At 41.6% G+C, this 20,979-nt stretch overlaps 1 protein-coding gene across 1 annotated transcript in view; it reads right to left on the reverse strand.

Annotated features, from left to right (window-relative positions):
- LOC115138223 (sodium/potassium/calcium exchanger 2-like) overlaps positions 1-20,979 on the reverse strand; it is a 166,780-nt gene that overhangs the window by 46,124 nt on the left and 99,677 nt on the right. Inside the window, exon 5 of the mRNA XM_029674840.2 lies at positions 18,708-18,722. Coding sequence (XP_029530700.1) covers positions 18,708-18,722 — 15 coding nt within the window. The remainder of the gene's footprint in view (positions 1-18,707; positions 18,723-20,979) is intronic.

The raw sequence follows: 20,979 nt of genomic DNA on the forward strand, positions 1-20,979 counted from the left end.
TGGACCTGGAAGGGCACAGGCCCACCCTCTGGGCAACCAGGCCCAGCCAATCAGAATGAGTTTTTCCCCACAAAAGGGCTTTATAACTGACATAAATACTCCTTAGCAGTGACAAGAGGTTCATAATGATCATATATGGACCTCATCTAGCCAAATTTACTAAACTTTTGCCTGGTGCAAAGTTGGCACTAATTATTTCATTTTTAGTTTAAAAAAGATATATAATTATTAAAACATTAGGAACACTTTTCCATGACATAGACTTACCACCTGAATCCAAGTGAAAGCTATGATCCCTTATTGATGTCACCTGTTAAATCCACTTCAATCAGTGTAGATGAAGGGGAGGAGACAGGTTAAAGAATGATTTTTAAGCCTTGAGACAATTGAGGCATGGATTGTGTACGTGTGCCATTCAGAGGGTGAATGGTCACGACAACATATTTAAGTGCCTTTGAACGGGTTATGGTAGCAGGTGCCAGACGTATCGGTTTGACTGTGTCAAGAACTGCAATGCTGCTGGGGTTTTCACTCAACAGTCTCTCGTGCGTATCAAGAATGGCCCACCACCCAAAGGACATCCAACTTGACACAACTGTGGGAAGCAATGGAGTCAACTTGGGCCAGCATCCCTGTGGAATGCTTGACACCTTGTAGTCCATGCCCCGACGAATTGAGGCTGTTCTGCAGTCAAAATTATTGCTAATTGCTAATGTTTTGTACACTCAGTGTAAAGGCTTACAAGTCAAGGGTCTGAAATACATCACGTCTTACTGAAGTTGTTGTGTATGCAGATATGGGCATGCTGCATACATGTGCGCTTGTTAACGGCATGCTACATCCATGAGCGTGCAAGTCTGTGCACATATGTTGTGCATACTTTCAATCAGGCAAGTGCACGTCAATCAATATGAAAGCTTAATGAGTTTTTGGCTGAATAAAGTAAGGTTGGCTACTTCATTAGGGCTGCTGTGGTGAGTCATCGACATGTAGTCCACCCAACCATGTCACCATCTGTGACCTTCCAGCAAAATCATTAACTCCCCAACACCAAACCAGCGCAACAGAGTCCCCCCCCCCTCGCTTTCTCTATCCGCTGTCTGTAGCAATCAACGCCCTTGCACACACTTGTTAATACATTCTGACACACTGATATGGATCACTGACTCTCCGCGTCTACAACCTTTAGCCCGACTCACCTTGGGAGATCGGCACTGAGGTCGCCTGCATGCTGTGTGTGATCAGAGCTTCCAGCAAATTCTTCAGACATGGATGGATGGGCATAATGCTGTATCTGAAGCAGGAGTACAGTATTGGTCCTTAATGTGGAGAGTGCCCTTCATCTTCTGGGTAAAGGTATAATGGTACAGTTCAACCCGCAAGGTCTCGATCAATCTATTTTTAAGCCGGTCTAGCACTGACACATTTTTTAAATATGCAATGTATTCACAGTGATTTCCCTATGCCATACATTGTTTACTAAATCACTGTCACTTCAAAAATATTTCTTTGTATTTCCAAGCCTTTACACAGCATGAGCCTTTTTTGTCATTGGGACTGGTGTAAGTCACACAATACAAAATATCTATCTTCAAAGTTAATTACCAAATTTAATCAGACAACCCTTTCCCAAATATCATTATTACATTATCTCTCTGTTGCTACTCTGTTTTCTGATACTGTTACGCAATTCCTGGGTGGATGAGTCACTCCACAATACCAAAATTGGTGACGTAAATCTTACGTGCATACGCAGTTCTGCTCTCACTGTCGATTGTGGGGCTTCCGAGAGTGTGCTGACGCATGGCCGATCTGTTTCTCTAAGATGAGAGGGACAGGACTTATGCGATGCTCAATGTTTTTTGTGTATGTTTGTGCATGTGTGTGTGTCTATGTGTGTCTGTTTGCATGGAAAAGAGTCAGATACCGATATAAATCTTGCATTTCTATTGTCAATGACCTGGGTCAGAGAGTAATCACAAACCAGGACAGTGCATATCCACTCACTAGCAGATCAGTGTTGGGAAAATAACTTAGCATGGTCCCTCTGCCTGCTAAATTATAGTCAAATTTAGACCCATCAGGAAAAACCCTGAGCAGATCTAAAAAGAGTAAGTGAAAAATCTCTCCCAAACATTTTGAGAACTGTATGGTCGACATTGCACATATTAACTTCAGCTTCACAAATTAAAAATAGAATTTCCAGAGTAAAATAAATAAAAGATCTGAGGATCCCAAGTATAGTTCCTTCATTCCTGTATGGTGTGTTCCAAGGTGACATTTAGTATAAATCAACATTAATAATAACAAATACAATCAATCAAGAAACACTAAAACATACAACAAATGTAAAATACCTCTGAGCACAAATAACAAATATGTAAATGGAAAAATAGAAAGTTACAAAGGGCATGGCAAACAATATCTGCACATATGTTAGTGAAATCTCGTAGAGAGGTGATCAAAACCAAGAAAAACATACATTACAAGCACAAAATAATGAAGCATGAGGCAAAGTGACCAAAATGTAGAGAAAAATAAAATAAATGAGAAAAGTGAGTCAAATAATCTATTGAAAAGGCTTACCTTCCTCGGTCATTGTGTGATAATATTTTAGTTTTCCATAAGTTCCAAGTTCTACAACGTTACAGCAAAAGACAAGGGTAAGGCAACAAAGACATAGAAAAGCAAAGGAGCATGAAGAACAAGATATTTTGAAGGTTTAGCATCACACACACAGCATAGAGAAGGATAGCAAATTCTCTCTCAGACCAAGACATCACTGCATAAATGCAAAACAAAGGAGCAAGGACTTCATGACAACAACAACAGAAACAATTGAATCCTTATACCTACTTTGAATGAATAACAATTTCCCATCCGAGATACAGTTGAAGTCGGAAGTTTACATAAACTTAGGTTGTAGTCATTAAAACTCGTTTTTTAACCACTCCACAAATGTCTTGTTAACAAACTAGTTTTGGCAAGTCGGCGAGGACATCTACTTTGCATGACATAAGTCATTTTTTCAACAATTGTTTACAGATAGTTTATTTCAATTATAATTTACTGTATCACAATTCCAATGGGTCAGAAGTTGACATACACTAAGTTGAATGTGCCTTTAAACAGCTTGGAAAATTCCAGAAAATTATGGCATTGCTTTAGAAGCTTCTGATTGGCTCATTGACATCAATTGAGTCACAGTCAATCCTGTGGATGGATTTCAAGGCCAACCTTCAAACTCAGTGCCTTTTTGTTTGACATCATGGTTAAATCAAAAGACCTCAGAAAACAAATGGTAAAAAAATGTACCTCCACAAGTTCCACAAGTCTTGTTCATCCTTGGGAGCAATTTCCAAATGCATGAAGGTACCACATTCATCTGTAAAAATAATACAACGCAAGTATAATCCCCATGAAATCCACGCAGCCGTCCTACTGCTCAGGAAGGAGACACGTTGTCTCCTAGAGATGAACGTACTTTGGTGCGAAAAGTGCAAATCAATCCCAGAACAACAGCAAAGGACCTTGTGAAGATGCTGGAGGAAAGCAGTACAAAAGTATCTATATCCACAGTAAAACGAGTCCTATATTGACATAACCTGAAAGGCCGCTCAGCAAGGAAGAAGCCACCGCTCAAAAACTGCCATAAAAAAGCTAGACTACGGTTTGCAACTGCACATGGGGACAAGGATTGTACTTTTTGGAGAAATGTCCTCTGGTCTAATGAAACAAAAATAGAACTGTTTGGCCATAATAACCATCGTTATGTTTGGAGGAATTAAGGGAGGCGCTTTCAAGCCGAAGAACACCATCCCAACTGTGAAGCAGGGGTGTGGCAGCATCATGTTGTGGGGGTGCTTGGCTGCAGGAGGGACTGCACTTCACAAAATAGATGGCATCATAGGGTGGGACAATTATGTGGATATAATGAAGCAATATCTCAAGACATCAGTCAGGAAGTTAAAGCTTGGTCGTAAATGGGTCTTCCAAATGGACAAGACCCTAAGCATACTTCCAAAGTTGTGGCAAATGGCCTAAGGACAACAAAGTCAAGGTATTGGAGTGGCCATCACAAAGCCCTGACCTCAATCCAGAACTGAAAAAGTGTGTGTGAGCAAGGAGGCCTGAGCCAAAATTCACCCAACTTATTGTGGGAAGCTTGTGGAAGGCTACCTGAAACGTTTGACCCAAGTTAAACAATTTAAAGGCAATGCTACCAAATACTAATTGAGTGTATGTAAACTTCTGACTCACTGGGAATGTGATGAAATAAATAAAAGCTGAAATAAATCCTTCTCTCTACTATTATTCTGACATTTCACATTCTTAAAATAAAGTGGTGATCCTAACTGACCTAAGACAATTTTACTAGGATTAAATGTCAGGAATTGTGAAAAACGATGTTTAAATGTATTTGGCTAAGGTGTATGTAAACTTCCGACTTCAACTGTACATATCCAGTAGCTACATGTTCAATCTAACAGAATTGAGGGGATATACATTTTTCATTTGATGGTTTCAGGGATCTCAATATACACTGACTGTACAAAATATTAAGGACACCTTCCTAATATGGAGCAGCCCCCTCCCCCGTTTTGCCCTCAGAACAGCCTCAATTCACTCCAATGCTTCCCACAGTTGTGTCAAGTTGGCTAGATGTCCTTTGGGTGTGGGATCATTCTTGATACACACAGGAAACTGTTTAGCGTGAAAACCCCAGCAGTGTTGCAGGTCTTGACACAAACCGGTGCGCCTGGCACCTACTACCATATCCTGTTCAAAGACACTTAAATCTTTTGTCTTGCCCATTCACCATCTGAATGGCACACATACACAATCCATGTCTCAATTACCTCAAGGCTAAAAAATCCTTCTTTAACCTGTCTCATTCCCTTCATCTACACTGATTGAAATTGATTTATTAACAGGTGACATCAAGGTATCATAGCTTTAACCTGGATTCACCTGGTCAGTCTATGTGATGGAAAGAGCTTTTATCATTAATGTTTTGTACACTCAGTGTACATAGAGGCTCTTACAATGGTATAGCTAATAACTCAGACACACCAGTAGGCTTATTAAATGTTTGTGTTCACACAACAAAGACCTCAAAATCGTCAGCCGCTTTAAATACTCCAAACCAGAAGGTGACAGTAGTGTTGTTTGGCAATGCATGTCCCTGTGTGTTGCTTTATGGTCTAGTCAATGTTAGCTAGCTAGCTGCGCTAATATTGCTATTGTTGTAGAAAGCCCTTGTTGATTCTAGTCAGATGACCATAGCTACACTGAACCAAAATATAAATACAACATGCAACAATTTCAAAGATTTTACTGAGTTACAGATCATATAAGGAAATCAGTCAATTTAATCAATAAATTAGGGCCTAATCTATAGATTTTACATGACTGGGAATACAGATATGCGTCTGATGGTCACAGATACCAGGAGTACATATTTTTCCATAACAAGCTTTGCTTGATTTACAATCCGATACGCCAGTCCTTACCCGCCCTGCTGATAAGGGGGGTCAATTGTACTCATGAATAGGACAGTTTATGTAAATGACTGTCATAGACAACTGATTGACAAGACCTTTTACAAGAGACTCAGAAGTGACCCCACTTCCCAATTTCAGAACACTATCTATTATTCACTGTCCTAGATGGGTATTTAAATTCTGGTCAAATCACCAAAAAACAACACAACTTTTTGGCTACTCAACACACAAAAATTTCCACTTTCTATACTTTGCCGAAATTACACAAGAATGTTACAAAACCTCCAGGGCACCCTATTGTTGCGGGCATTGATGCAGTAACGTACCCTTTATCGGCTTTTGTTGACTTTTTTATTAGACCACTCGCAGAACCACTCGCAGAACTCGCAGAATGAAATAGTACGAACACCAAAAACTACTTCATGTTTTTAAATTATTTCTTCATTCAGACAAAGGGTACTGCTATGGGGTCCCCTTTTGCTCCAAACTATGCTAATTTGTATGTGGGTTACATGGAGAAACAGTCCATTTTCAATCCTCTCAAAAAATAATCTTGCCTAACATTATTATTTGGAAACGGTAAATGTATGATATTTTTGTTCTATGTAGGGGTGATGCAAAACAGCTCCAGGCGTTGCATGCTTTTCTTAACTCTTGTTCTGAGCACCTAAGATTTACTATGCAATCTCACATACGTCAAATCAGTTTCCTTGATCTTCTGATTTTGTGTGAGGATAATGTTCTATACACTGATCTTTACAGGAAACCTACTGATCGTAACAGTTTGTTGAGGGCGGATAGTTGTCACTCGCTTCCCTTGAAAAACAGTTTGCCCTTACAGCCAAATCTGTCAAATCAAAAGAATTTGCAGAAATCAATCAGATTTAGACAGAAATATGGCTGAGAAGCAAAGAAAATTCAAGGAGAGGTCAGATTAATACTGCCATTGAGAAAATGTTAAACTAATCGAGACATGATCTCTTTCAAGGACAGTCTCGCAAAAAGAAGCATTCTTGCATTCTAACTACCCACCATTCAAAGTGCTCTGAACAAATTAAGGGTATCATTCACAAACATTGACACATTCTAAGATCCGATGACAGTGCCGGTAATGTGTTTTCGGACCCTCTCTTGGTCGTATTCTAGCGGGGCAGAAATCTCAGAGATCAATTGGTAAATACTGATTTACCACTCCAAAATATCCCTGCACAATGTCTATTTGCGCCTCTATCGGATGGAAACTACAAGAGCAATGGCTGCACTCAATGCAATGGCACTTACAAATGTAGATCCTTCAAACACCCCAAACAGGGAAACAGATCCCAATCAAAGTTGTTATCACATGCTCCACTAAGGCAGTTATTTACAGTGCCTTGCGAAAGTATTCGGCCCCCTTGAACTTTGCGACCTTTTGCCACATTTCAGGCTTCAAACATAAAGATATAAAACTGTATTTTTTTGTGAAGAATCAACAAGTGGGACACAATCATGAAGTGGAACGACATTTATTGGATGTTTCAAACTTTTTTAACAAATCAAAAACTGAAAAAATGGGCGTGCAAAATTATTCAGCCCCTTTACTTTCAGTGCAGCAAACTCTCTCCAGAAGTTCAGTGAGGATCTCTGAATGATCCAATGTCTCATAGAGCATGATACATGAACGTTGCATTACTATTGATCTTTCTGATAAACTCAACAGAGAAAGAGACGTCCCTTTTCCAGGACCCTGTCTTTCAAAGATAATTAGTAAAAATCCAAATAACTTCACAGATCTTCATTGTAAAGGGTTTAAACACTGTTTCCCATGCTTGAACATTGAACCATAATAAATGAATGAACATGCACCTGTGGAATGGTCATTAAGAAACTAACAGCTTACAGACGGTAGGCAATTAAGCTCACAGTTGAAAACTTAGGACACCAAAGAGGCCTTTCTACGGACTCTGAAAAACACCAAAAGAAAGATGCTCAGGGTCCCTGCTCATCTGCGTGAACGTGCCTTAGGTATGCTGCAAGGAGGCATGAGGACTGCAGATGTGGCCAGGGCAATAAATTGCAATTTCCATAGGGTGAGACACCTAAGACAAGTGCTACAGGGAGACAGGACGGAGGGCTGATTGTCCTTGCAGTGGCAGACCACGTGTAAAAACACCTGCACAGGATCTGTACATCCGAACATCACACCTGCGGGACAGATACAGGATGGCAACAACAATTGCCCGAGTTACACCAGGAACGCACAATCCTTCCATCAGTGCTCAGACTGTCCGCAATAGGCTGAGAGAGGCTGGACTGAGGGCTTGTAGGCCTGTAGTAAGAAAGGTCATCACCAGCTCTTCTCTGACGAGTTTAGGTTTTGTCTCACCAGGGTTGATGGTCGGATTTGCGTTTATTATCAAAGGAATGAACGTTACACCGAGGCCTGTACTCTGGATCGATTTGGAGGTGGAGGGTCCATCATGGTCTGGGGCCGTGTGTCAAAATATCATCAGGCTGACCTTGTTGTTATTGCAGGCAATCTCAACGCTGTGCATTACAGGGAAGACATCCTCCTCCCTCATGTGGTACCTTTCCTGCATGCTCATCCTGACATGACCCTCCAGCATGACAATGGCACCAGCCATACTCCTCGTTCTGTGTGTGATTTCCTGCAAGACAGGAATGTCAGTGTTCTGCCATTGCCAGCGAAGAGCCCGGATCTCAATCCCATTGAGCACGTCTGGGACCTGTTGGATTTGAAGGTGAGGGCTAGGGCCATTCCCCCCAGAAATGTCTGGGAACTTGCATGTACCTTGGTGGAGATGCACTGCAGTACTTAATGCAGCTGGTGGCCACACCTGGTGGCTATCTCTTCACGGCGGAGGCTCCGGTGCAGGACGTAGACCCCCTCCTCCCGCAGATCCCTAGCGCATGGACCTTCACTGGAGAAACCGGGCCGCAGATCATCGCCAGAGGAACCAGACCACCGATCATCGCCGGACTGGGGACCGTCGCTGGAGGCTCCGGACTGGGTACCGTCGCTGCAGGCTCCGGACTGGGGACCGTCGCTGCAGGCTCCGGACTGGGGATCATCTCTGGACTCCTCGTGCCGTGGATCATCTCTGGAGGCTTCGTGCCATGGATCATCACTGGAGCCTTTGTGCCGTGGATCATCACTGGAGGCTTCGTGCCATGGATCATCACTGGAGGCTTCGTGCCATGGATCATCACTGGAGGCTTCGGGCCATGGATCATCACTGGAGGCTTCGGGCCATGGATCATCACTGGAGGCTTCGTGCCATTGATCATCGCTGGATGGAGTGATGACGTGGAGCCTGAGCCGGAACAGGTCTGTGGAGCCGGAACAGGTCTCACCGGACTGAGGAGAAGTACTGGCAGCCTAGTGAGTGGGGCTGCCACAACACGTCCTGGCTGGATACCCACTCTAGCTTGGTGAGTGTGGAGAGCTGGCACAGGACGCACTGGGCTATGACGGCGCACTGGAGGCATAGTGCGTAGAGCCAGCGCAGGCCACACTGGACCATGGAGGCGCACCGGAGGTCTGGAGCGCAGAGCTGGCATAACTCGTCCTGGCTGAATACCCCCCTTAGCCCAGCAAGTGCGGGGAGCTGGAACAGGCCAAACTGGGCTTTGCTGGCAAACCGGGGACACCGTGCGTAGAGCTGGTGCAGGATAACCTGGGCTTACGAGACACACCGGAGGCCAGGGACGCTGAGCCTGCACATGGCAGGGTCTTGTCCCCTGCCATAACCTCCTGTCTATGTCCATGAGGTCCTCCACTCACTCTTCTAGCGGGCCCATGATCCCTGCTCCTCCTGGCCCCGCTGCTTGGTCCTTTGGTGGTGGGTAGTTCTGTAACGTCTCTCGTCAGAATGAGGATCGGACCAAAATGCAGCGTGGTAAGTGTTCATGATTTTGATTTATTTTAAAATAATTTTTTTTTTTTTAAATTAACAAAGTGAAAAACGAACAGTTCAGTAAGGCAAATTAACTATACAGAAAACAACTACCCACCCAACACAGGTAGGGAAAAGGCTGCCTAAGTATGATTCCCAATCAGAGACAACGATAGACAGCTGCCTCTGATTGAGAACCACACTTGGCCAAAAACAAAGAAATAGAAAACATAGAAATAAAGAAACTAGAATGCCCACCCTAGTCGCACAAAGAATCATATAGTGATCTATTATATCCCCTTACTGTTTTTTTATAAGTATTGATTGTTTGTAAATATCTATTTAATTTTTTCTATTTAACCGTTGTTTAACTAGGCAAGTCAGTTAAGAAAAAAATATTATTTACAATGACGGCATATGAACAGTGGATTAACTGCCTTGTTCAGGGGCAGAACGACAGATTTTTACCGTGTCAGCTCAGGGATTCGATCTAGCAACCTTTACATATGGCATATCTAATCTAGCAGATAAGCCACTCTTTGTTGAAAAATGTATAATTTTTGCATGAGCAATATTTACTGTAAGCCACACTTCATTAGACTGTGTGACAAGAGGTACTTTTGGTGAGCGTGTGTGTTGGCAGGTGAACCATTCATGGTAATTGTCTGTTCAGCAATGGTCAATGCCATATAGAAATGGTAATTACAGAAAAGATAACAGCAACAACATGTCCACACCACAATGCAGAAATTATCTAGTCTCCCTTTATTATATATGGGGTATTCAAAATATCCAATGAGGAGTAGATAAGTAGATTTCCTAAAGAAAATGTGTGTGCTTGCTAGCTTTTCGTAAAGTATTAATGGTTGTGAAATAAGTTATAGTAGTGGAAGTGACTGCAGTTGTAATGGAGTGACTATTTATAGCTGAAAAAGTAGGTTGAAAATGGCACCGACAGAGAGGGCTGCCGTGCTTCTAGCTCTTAGGAAACTTTGCAGTATTTTGTTGTTTTATGTATTATTTCTTACATTTTGAGCGCAGAAAATGTTTTGTGTTATTACATACAGCCAGAAAACACTATTGGATATCAGTGCGGCGGTAACTCACCAGCACTACCAGCACTACGACCAGGAATACAATTTTCTCAAATCGGATTCTTTGTTTGCACCCCCCAGGGCAATTGATCTGATTCCAGAGGCCGACCCAAAACACCGCCGGCAGAGGAGAGGTACTTTTGAGTATGTTACTTGCTAATGTTCAGTCTCTGGATAATAAAGTTAACGTGCTCAGGGCGAGGATTTCTTTCCAGAGAGACATCAGGGATTATAACATACTCTTTTCCGCCGAAGCATGGCACTCTCAACCGTCAGGCCAGTTGGATTCTCAGTTAATCACGCAGACAGGAATAAATATATCTCTGGGAAGAAGAAGGGTGGGGTGTATGTTTAATGATTAACGACTCATCGTGTGATTGTGATAACATATAGGAACTCAAGTCCTTTTGTTCACCTGATCTAGAATACCTCACAATCAAATGCCGACCATATTATCTCCCAAGAGAATTCTCTTCAGTTATAGTCACAGCTGTGTATATCCCCCCTCAAGCCGATACCACGACAGCCCTCAAAGAACTTCACTGGACTTTATGAAAACTGGAAACCACATATCCTGAGGCCGCATTTATTTCAGCTGGTAGATTTAAACAAAGCATATTTGAGAAAAAGGGTGCCAAAGTTCTATCAAGACATTGACTGTCGTACTCGCGCTGCTAAATCACTCAACCACTGCTACTCCAACAACCGGTATGCCTACAAGGCCTTCCCCCTCCCTCCTTCCAGCAAATCTGACAATTCCTCCATTTTGCTCCTTACTTCCAAAAGGCAGAAACTCAAACAGGATGTACCCGTGCTGGTCTGACCAATCGGAATTCACGCTTCAAGATAGATTTGATCACGCGGACTGGGATATGTTCCGCGTAGCCTGCGATAATAACATTGAAGAATATACTGATACGGTGAATGAATTTAACAGGAAGTGTACAGGAGATGTTGCACCCACTGTGACTGTTAAAACCTATCCTAACCAGAAACTGTGGATAGATGGCAGCATTCGCACAAAACTGAAAGTGCGAACCACTGCATTTAACCATGGCAAGGTGACTTGTAGTTATGCCCTCCGCAAGGCAATCAAACAGGCAAAATGTTAGTATAGAGACCAAGTGGAGTCGCAATTCAAAGGCTTAGACAAAATATGTATATTTATTTATTTTACCTTTATTTAACTAGGAAAGTCAGTTAAGAACAAATTCTTATTTACAATGACAGCCTAGTCACTGCCTTGTTCAGGAGCAGAACAACAGATTTTTACCTTGTCAGCTCTGGGATTTGATCTAGCCCAACGCTCTAACCACTAGACTACCTGCCACCCAAGCTGTGGCAGGGTCTACAGACAATCACGGACTACAAAAGGAAAACCAGCCATGTCGCAGACACCGACGACTTGCTTCCCGACAACCTAAACACTTTCTTTGCCCCCTTTGAGGATAATACAGTGCCACCAACGCGGCCCGCTACCAAGGACTGTGGGCACTCCTTCTCCGTGGCCAATGTGAGTAAGACATTTAAGCATGTTAACCCTCGCAAGGATGCAGGCCCAGACAGCATCCCTAGGCGCATCCTCAGAGCATGTGCAGAAAAGCTGGCTGGTGTGTTGATGGACATATTCAATCTCCCTATCCCAGTCTTCTGTCCCCACATGCTTCAAGATGGCCACCATTGTTCCTGTACCCAAGAAAGCAAAGATAGCTGAACTAAATGACAATCGCCCTTGTAGCACTCACTTTGTCATCATGAAGTGCTTTGAGAGACTAGTCAAGGACAATGTCACCCTAGACCCACTTCAATTTGCTAATTGCCCCAATACATCCACAGACGATGCAATCCCCATCGCACTGCACACTGCCTTATCCCATCTGGGCAAGAGGAATACCTATGTCAGAATGTTGTTCATTGACTATAACTCGGCATTCAACACATTTGCACCCTCCAAGCTCATCATTAAGCTCGAGACACTGGGTCTGAACCCCGCCCTGTGCAACTGGGTCCTAGACTTCCTGATGGTCCGCCCCCAGGTGGTGAAGGTAGAAAACAACACCTCCACTTTGCAGATCCTCAAGACTGGGGCAAAGGTGCATGCTCAGCCCCTTCCTGTGCTCCCTGTTCACCCAAGAGTGTGTGGCAAGTCACGCCTCCAGCTCAATCATCAAGTTTGCAGATGTTGGCTTGATTACCAACAACGATGAGACAGCCTACAGGGAGGAGGTGAGGGCTCTGGGAGTGTGGTGCCAAGAAAATAACCTCTCACTCAATGTCACCAAAACAAAGAAGATGAATGTGGACTTCAGGAAACAGCAGAGGAAGCACCCCCCTATCCACATTGACTGGACTGCAGTGGAGAAGGTGGAAAGCTTCAAGTTCATCGACGTACACATAATTGACAAACTCAAATGGTCCACCCACACAACCAGTGTGGTGATGAACCTCAGGAGGCTGAAGAAATTTGGTTTGGCACCTAAAACCCCCACAAACGTTTACAGATGCACAATTGAGAGCATCCTGTTGGGCTGTATCACCACCTGGTACGGCAACTGCACCGCCCAAAACTGCAGGTTTCTCCAGAGGGTGGTGTGGTCTTCCCAACACCTCCTCGGGGGCAAAATATCTGCCCTCCGGGACACCTACAGCACCCGATGTCACAGGAAGGCCAAAAAGATCATCAAGGACAACGACCACCCGAGCCACTTGCCTATTCACCCCACTATTATCCAGAAGACGAGGTCAGTGCAGGTGCATCAAACCTGGGACCAAGAGACAGAGGAACAGCTTCTATCTCAAGGCCATCAGACTGTTAAATAGCCATCAGTAGCACATTAGAGGCTGCTGCATATATGCATCGACTTGAAATCACTTGATGTAAATGATGTAAATATATCACTAGCCACTTTAAACAATGCTACCTTATATAATGTTACTTACCCTACATTATTCATCTCATATGCATACGTATATACTGTACTCTATATCATCGACTGCATCCTTATGTAATACATGTATCACTAGCCACTTTAACTATGTCACTTTGTTTACATACTCATCTCATATGTATATACTGTACTCGATACCATCTACTGTATCTTGCCTATGCTGCTCTGTACCATCACTCATTCATATATCCTTATGTACATATTCTTTATCCCCTTACACTGTGTATAAGACAGTAGTTTTGGAATTGTTAGTTAGATTACTTGTTGGTTATTACTGCATTGTCGGAACTAGAAGCACAAGCATTTCGCTAAACTCGCATTAACATCTGCTAACCATGTGTATGTGACAAATAAAATTTGATTTGATTTGATTTGACTTTAATTAATGGAACACTAGTCACTTTAATAATGTTTACATATTTTGTATTACTCATCTCATATGTATATACTGTATACTATTCTACTGTATCTTAGTCTATGCCGCTCTAACATTGCTCGTCCATATATTTATATATTCTAATTCCTTAGATTTGTGTGTATTGAGTATATGTTGTGAAATTGTTAGATATTACTTGTTAGATATTACTGCACTGTCAGAGCTAGAAAGACAAGCATTTTGCTACACCCGCAATAACATCTGCGAAACGTGTGTATGAAACCAATAAAATGTGATTTGATTTAGATGGGAGAATTCTTTGATTGATTGATAGAATATGATAGCCTGAACATGTTAATGTAGTTTAGGTGTCTAGTTTTAATGGTTCAAAAGTTATGCTTTGCTAATATGAGCTAATGAATATAATTATAGTTTATAAGTGTTTTAAAGACTTTGAAGTTATGATAGAGTGAACATTTGAAAGTTGGTGTTGTAGCTTAAATTGCGATGGAAAGATTGATTGATTGATTGATTGATTGATGATAGGATTGGATAGTTTGAACATGTGAAAGTTGGTTTGGTGACTCTAGCTTGAAAAGTTCAAGATATACTGTTGGTTGTAGGTTTTATGCTAAAGTATGCAAATATAAACTGAACAGAAATATTAACTGTTCCATATGCACAAGAAGCTTATTTCTCAAATTGTTAGCATTCCTGTTAGTGAGAATTTCTCCTTTGCCAACATAATCCATCTACCTGACAGGTGTGGCATATACATTTTAATTTTTTTTTTAACTAGGCAAGTCAGTTAAAGAACAATTTCTTATTTACAATGACGGCCTACCCCAGGTGACACTGGGCCAATTGTGCACCGCCCTATGGAACTCCCAATCATGTCCTGTTGTGATACAGCCTGGAATTGAACCAGGGTCTGTAGTGACATTTCTAGCACTGAGATGCAGTGTCTTAGATCGCTGCTCCACTCGGGAGCCCCATGAAGCTAATTGAACAACATGAGCCTTACACAGGTGCACCATGTTTTGGGACAATAAAATGTGCAGTTTTGTCATACAACACAATGCCACAGATGTCTCAAGTTTTGATGGAGCGTGCAATGTGCATGCTGACTGCAGGAATGTCCACCAGAGCTGTTGCCAGAGAATTGAATGTTAATTTCTCCACCATAAGCCTTGTTTTAGAGAGTTTGGCAGTACGTCCAACCAGCCTCATAACCGTAGACCACGTGTAACCATGCCAGCCCAGGACCTCCACATCAGGCTTCTTCACCTGTTCGGAATGTCTGAGACCAGCCACCCGGACAGCTGATGAAACTGTGGGTTTGCACAACCAAAGAAATTCTGCACAGAAACCGTCTTAGGGAAGCTCATCTGCCTTCTCGTTGTCCTCACCAGGGTCTTGACCTGACCACAGTTCAGCGTCGAAACCGACTTCAGTGGGCAAATGCTCACCTTCAATGGCCACTGGCATGCTGGAGAAGTGTGTAGGTGAGCGGTTTTCTGATGTCAACGTTGTGAACAGAGTGCACCATTGGGTTGGTGGGGTTATATTATGGGAAGGCATATACTATGGACAACAAACACAATTGCATTTTATCGATGGCAATTTGAATGCACAAAGATACTATGACGAGATCCTGAGGCCCATTGACATGCCATTCATCCGCCGCCATCACCTCATGTTTCAATCAGCATGATAATGCACAGCATGACTAGACATGTCACCGATTGAGCATGTCTGGGATGCTCTCGATTGATGTGTACGACAGCGTGTTTCAGTTCCCGCCAATATCCAGCAACTTCGCACAGCCATTGAAGAGGAGTGGGACAATGTTCTACAGGCCACCATCAACAGCCTGATCAACTCTATGCGAAGGAGACTGTATGAGGCAAATGGTGGTCCCCTGTGGCTCAGATGGTAGAGCATGGCGCCAGGGTTGTGGGTTTGATTCCCACGGGGAACCAATACAAACATGTATACATGTATAAGTTGCTCTGGATAAGAGCATCTCCTAAATTACTCAAATGGGCCCAATGAATTTACTTTACTTGACTGATTGTCTTAAATGAACTGTAACTCAGTAAAATCTTTGAAATTGTTGCATGTTAAGTTTATATTTTTTGTTTAGACCAGTTATAGTTCTATAGTTTGAAGTAAGAATAGCCTGGACATTTCAAAGTTGGTCTTGTAGCTTAATTGGACAAGGAGCAGGACTATTTTGAATAGCTATTACTGTCTTCCTATTGTTCCCATTCAAACACATTATTTTATGAAAATTTCAAATCGTTATAGTAGGAAAATAACCAATACTATCATAAATCTGAATGCAAGCCATCTAAGTTGGAGCAGTGGCAAATCCAAATAATTCCCATTCAAACCTATGGGGCTTCTATGAACATTTATAATTCAAAAAGTAGACATAGTATCAAAAAACCTTTGACAAGGAATCAAAGTTGGGTCAGTCTGAACATCGCAACATTGGTTTGGTGTTTATAGGTTAAATGGTGTAATATTCCCCATGTAAGTCTATGACCCTTTTTTTGTCATTGAAATACGTTGAGAATGTATTAAATATTGTTGTAGTACAAAAAGTATAAATGTAATACAAAAATATTTCCTCAAGCAATCCAAGTTGGGGCCATCAGCACATTTAAAAGTTGGTTTCATGTTTACAAATCATAATAACTTCAATCATTTAAGCGCTTGAGTGGGCAGAATAAATAAGTAAGCACATTCCTTGTACATTGAATGTATAATGCGCATTTCATTGAAAAACTATCTCAAAGTGCTACAGTGAGCACTACAGTGAGCACATCGCCCTGTAACATTATGATGCCTATTCATCAATGAATGCGGGGCTTGTACCGCATACCTAGTCAAACGTCAGCTTGGCTTTTGTCCCTCCAAGACAAAGCACCAAATTGTATTGTATTAGGTCATTTATTTTGTCTACTATCATTTCTGAATTTGTGACTAACACAAGTTGTTGATTTCTAAAGAGATGCTAAACCTAGCTGCTTCCGGATCCTATCACATCATGCAGTACTCTCTTAGAAAAAAGTGCTCCAAAAGGGTTCTTTGGCTGTTCCCATAGGATAACCATTTTTGTTTCCAGATAGAACCCTTATGGGTTCCAGGTAGAACTCTTTTCTGGGGAAAAGGTTCTACACGGAGCTCCTGAGTGGTGCAGCGGTCTAAGACACTGCATCTCAGTGCTAGAGCCATCACTACAGACACGCTGGTTTGAATCAAGGCTGTACCACAACCGGCCGTGATTGGGAGTCCCATAGGGCGGCACACAATTGGCCCAGCGTTGTCCAGGTTTGGCCAGTGTAGGCAGTCATTTAAATAGAAATTTGTTCTAAACTGACTTGCCTAGTTCAATTTTAAAAAACATGGAACCAAAAAGGGTTCTCCTATGGGGCTAGCCGAATAAGCCTTTAAAAAGGTTCTAGATAGCATATTTTTTTCTATTAGCGAACGAGCATAGCGTCTTTGTTCTTCATCATATGCTCTGCCAGAGCGTGCTCTGGGATGAGCTACCAACCCTGTCGTTCACGTTTTGTTGACATGACAACATGACTTCGTGCCACTATTTTATATTTTTATGTTTTCCCAGTGTATACCATGTTCAGGACTGAGTTAAAATTATTCAACTAGCTATCTAAATTGCGAACTAGATCGAGATGGAGCACACATTTAGTTTTATTTATCCCAAAAGTTATATTCCCCCAGTCACAGATCTGTGTAAACCTCTGACAATGAAGCTGATCTCAGCTATGAATATTCAACAGAACTCCACAGATGACAAGACTGTGGTCGGATCAGAGGTCTGGTTAAGAACTTAGATGTACTGTAAGGCTGTGCTGGTTACTATGACATGATTTTGCTATTCAAAGAGAGCTCAGGCACAAAACCAAAATGTTCAATGTTGCCAACCCCTCCCTGTTTTCTGCAGTTCAATATTTGATGCAGCTCCTAAGTGATATTGTTTTTAGCGCCACACTGATGGAAAAAGAGATAGAGTGTGCTGACAGTTGTGGTGTGTAATAATAGCACAGGGCGTAGTCAGACTTGAATTGTCTCTTCCAAAAAGGACCTTCAATAAAACAGGATGAACACAATACATTCAGGAACCAATTACAAAACAGAAATGATACAACTCTATAATGACCAAATTACCCATTTGTGCAAGTTAAACATCCATGGTTACATTACAAGTGCCATCAGTTTAAAGTTTTGCATTTACAGTTTAGAAAATATACCACTTACAGTACAAAATGCAGCAATGTGATTGAAAAATAAATGTAATGAAAAACTGTGCCTGACACTGCAAGGATTTCTAAACACATTTCCCAAATATTTGTGTCATTTTTGTCTTGACTTCTAAGTCAAAAGGAATGTCTATAAGTACAAAGACACTCAAAGTGTAAGGTTAGGTGTGGTTTGTTACACGCTATGACTAGCTAGCTGACCATAATACTAACACCTTTTTTTGAACATGCCAAGCTGCCAAAAGACAGTATTGTTAGTGTCAGAGACTAAAATACAATTACATGCTGTTTGTGTCATCCTGAAAACATGTAGATTTATTAAGGAATCAAAGTGGCAAGAATCTTCTCCTCAACTGGGCAAACACACCACAGACACAGTGAGCAATGGTCAGCCACGGACTGTTTTTGGTCTTTCTATAGTCCTCTGTCCTCTACTTTTTTTGGACGTGTGTCAAAGGACAAATCATGTACCTAGCTCTCTCAGTGTTTGGCCCCAATGTATCTCCCGGTCCCATGCATGCAAGATGGTCAGTATAGCATGTATTGTTACAATGGTTAGCTTACAAGGGGTAAAAAAGAGATAGAAAAGTAACTCACCAGAATCAGCAAATTCTGAGGGGACAGAGGAAGAAAGAGAAATACAGAAAGAGAGAAAAGATAAACCAGATGATGTATAAGTTGATAAAACATAATAAAACATTGGACCTTAATCTTATGAAAGGTTTGCATTATGCTTAGGCCATTAACACCAATGAGAGTTGGCTCTGAATTATCTGAATGAGCTGGATAAATTATGGTTAAGTAGATAAAAAAATCAAATAAGCACATTTGGCCATTGGAATATTGCTACACTCTTAGAAAAAAGGGTTCCAAACTGGTTCTTTGGTTGTCGAAAAAGTTCTACATGGAACCCAATAGGGTTCTACCTGGAACCAAAAATAGTTATTCAACGGGTTCTCCCATGGGGGATAGCCGAAGACCCTTTTAGGTTCTAGATAGCACCTTTTTTGACACACATGTACTGGACTTTATAGACATGATTTTTTGCTAAATGGGGTTTGTTGCTCCTGAGCTTTACAGTGAGGTTATATTCAGCTTTAACCTCTCTGGGGTAGGGGGCAGTTTTTTGACATCCAGATGAAAAGCATGCCCAAAGTAAACGGCCTGTTACTCAGGCCCAGAATCTAGGATATGCATATAATTGGTATAATTGGATATAAAACACTCTAAAGGTTCTAAAACTATTACAATATTGTCTGTGAGTATAACATAACTGATATGGCAGGCAAAACCCTGAGGACAAACCATCCAGAATTTTTTTTTTGAGGTCATAGGATTTTCCAATTGTTTTCTATGGGACTCCCTTATTATTAGGAACCTGGTTGCAGTTCCTATAGCTTCCACTAGATGTCAACAGTCTTTAGAAATTGTTCGATGTTTTTCTTTTGAGAAATTAACCTCTTAAGACTCTAGGGGCAGTATTTCATTTTTGGATAAAAAGACGTGCCCGTTTTAAGCGCAATATTTTGTCACGAAAAGATGCTCGAATATGCTTGGAATTGATAGTTTTGGAAAGAAGACAGTCTTACGTTTCCAGAAATGCAAAGATTTTCACTGTGAGTCCCTTAGAACAAATGCTTCGGGCAAAACAAAGATGTATGACCGACCAGGAAATGCACAGGATTTCTGAGGCTACGTTTTCCATGATCGCCTTATATGGCTGTGAATGCGACAGGAATGAACGGACACTTTATCTTGTTTCCCCAAGGTCTCTGCAGCATTGTGACGTATTTGTAGGCATATCATTGGAAGATTGACCATAAGGGACTACATTTACTAGGTGTCCCGCTTGGTGTCTGCGTGGCAATCGGTGAGCAAAAGTCAGGTCCCGGTATTTTTCCATTCAAATCTCAGAACAAACCAGGCTACAAGGACGGTGCTTTCAATGGAGAGAAATATGACAAACCACCTTCAGGATTGATTCAAACAACGTTTTCCATGTTTCAGTCGATATTATGGAGTTAATTCGGAAAAAAGTTCGACATGTAGGTGACTGAATTTTCGGTTAGTTTCGGTAGCCATATGCATAGTAACAAAAGGGAACGATGTGTCCTACACAAGAATCTTTCAGGAAAAACTGGACATCTGCTATGTAACTGAGAGTCTCCTCATTGAAACATCTGAAGTTCTTCAAAGGTAAATTATTTTATTTGATTCCTTGGCTGGTTTTTGTGAATATGTTGCGTGCTAAATGCTAACGCTAATGCTAAGCTAGCTATCACCACTCTTACACAAATGAGTGATTTTCTCTGGTTCTAAAGCATATTTTGAAAATCTGAGACGACAGGATTGTTAAGAAAAGGATAAGCTTGAGAACAGGCATATTTATTTCATTTCATTTGCGATTTTTAGAAATCGCTAACGTTGCGTTATGCTAATGAGCTTGAGGCTGTAGTTACGCTACCGCATACGGGTTTGGTCGGACTATGAGGTTAAGAAGTCATTGTGTCACTCCAGGTGGACTCTACTGTTTTGGTGAGCGTGAACTGGAGCGTGCTTCCCATTGTTTTTATCCGGTATTAGAAACAGTTTATTCCATCTTAAATTTGATCAATTATTTACGTTTTAGGGTACCTGAGGATGGATTAGGAACGTTCTTTGAAATGTTTGGACCAAGTTTACAGGTAACATATTAGATACTTTGTAGGCATGTTGGGCGAGTTGAAACCGGTGTATTCCTGAATCAAACGCGCCAAATAAATTGACATTTTTGGGACATAAAGAAGGACATTATCGAACAAAAGGACCATTTGTGATGTTTCTGGGACATTTTGGAGTGCCAACAGAAGAAGATCTTCAAAGGTAAGGC

Source organism: Oncorhynchus nerka, linkage group LG12 (assembly GCF_034236695.1).
Source record: "Oncorhynchus nerka isolate Pitt River linkage group LG12, Oner_Uvic_2.0, whole genome shotgun sequence".
NCBI classification, from domain to species: Eukaryota; Metazoa; Chordata; class Actinopteri; order Salmoniformes; family Salmonidae; genus Oncorhynchus; species Oncorhynchus nerka.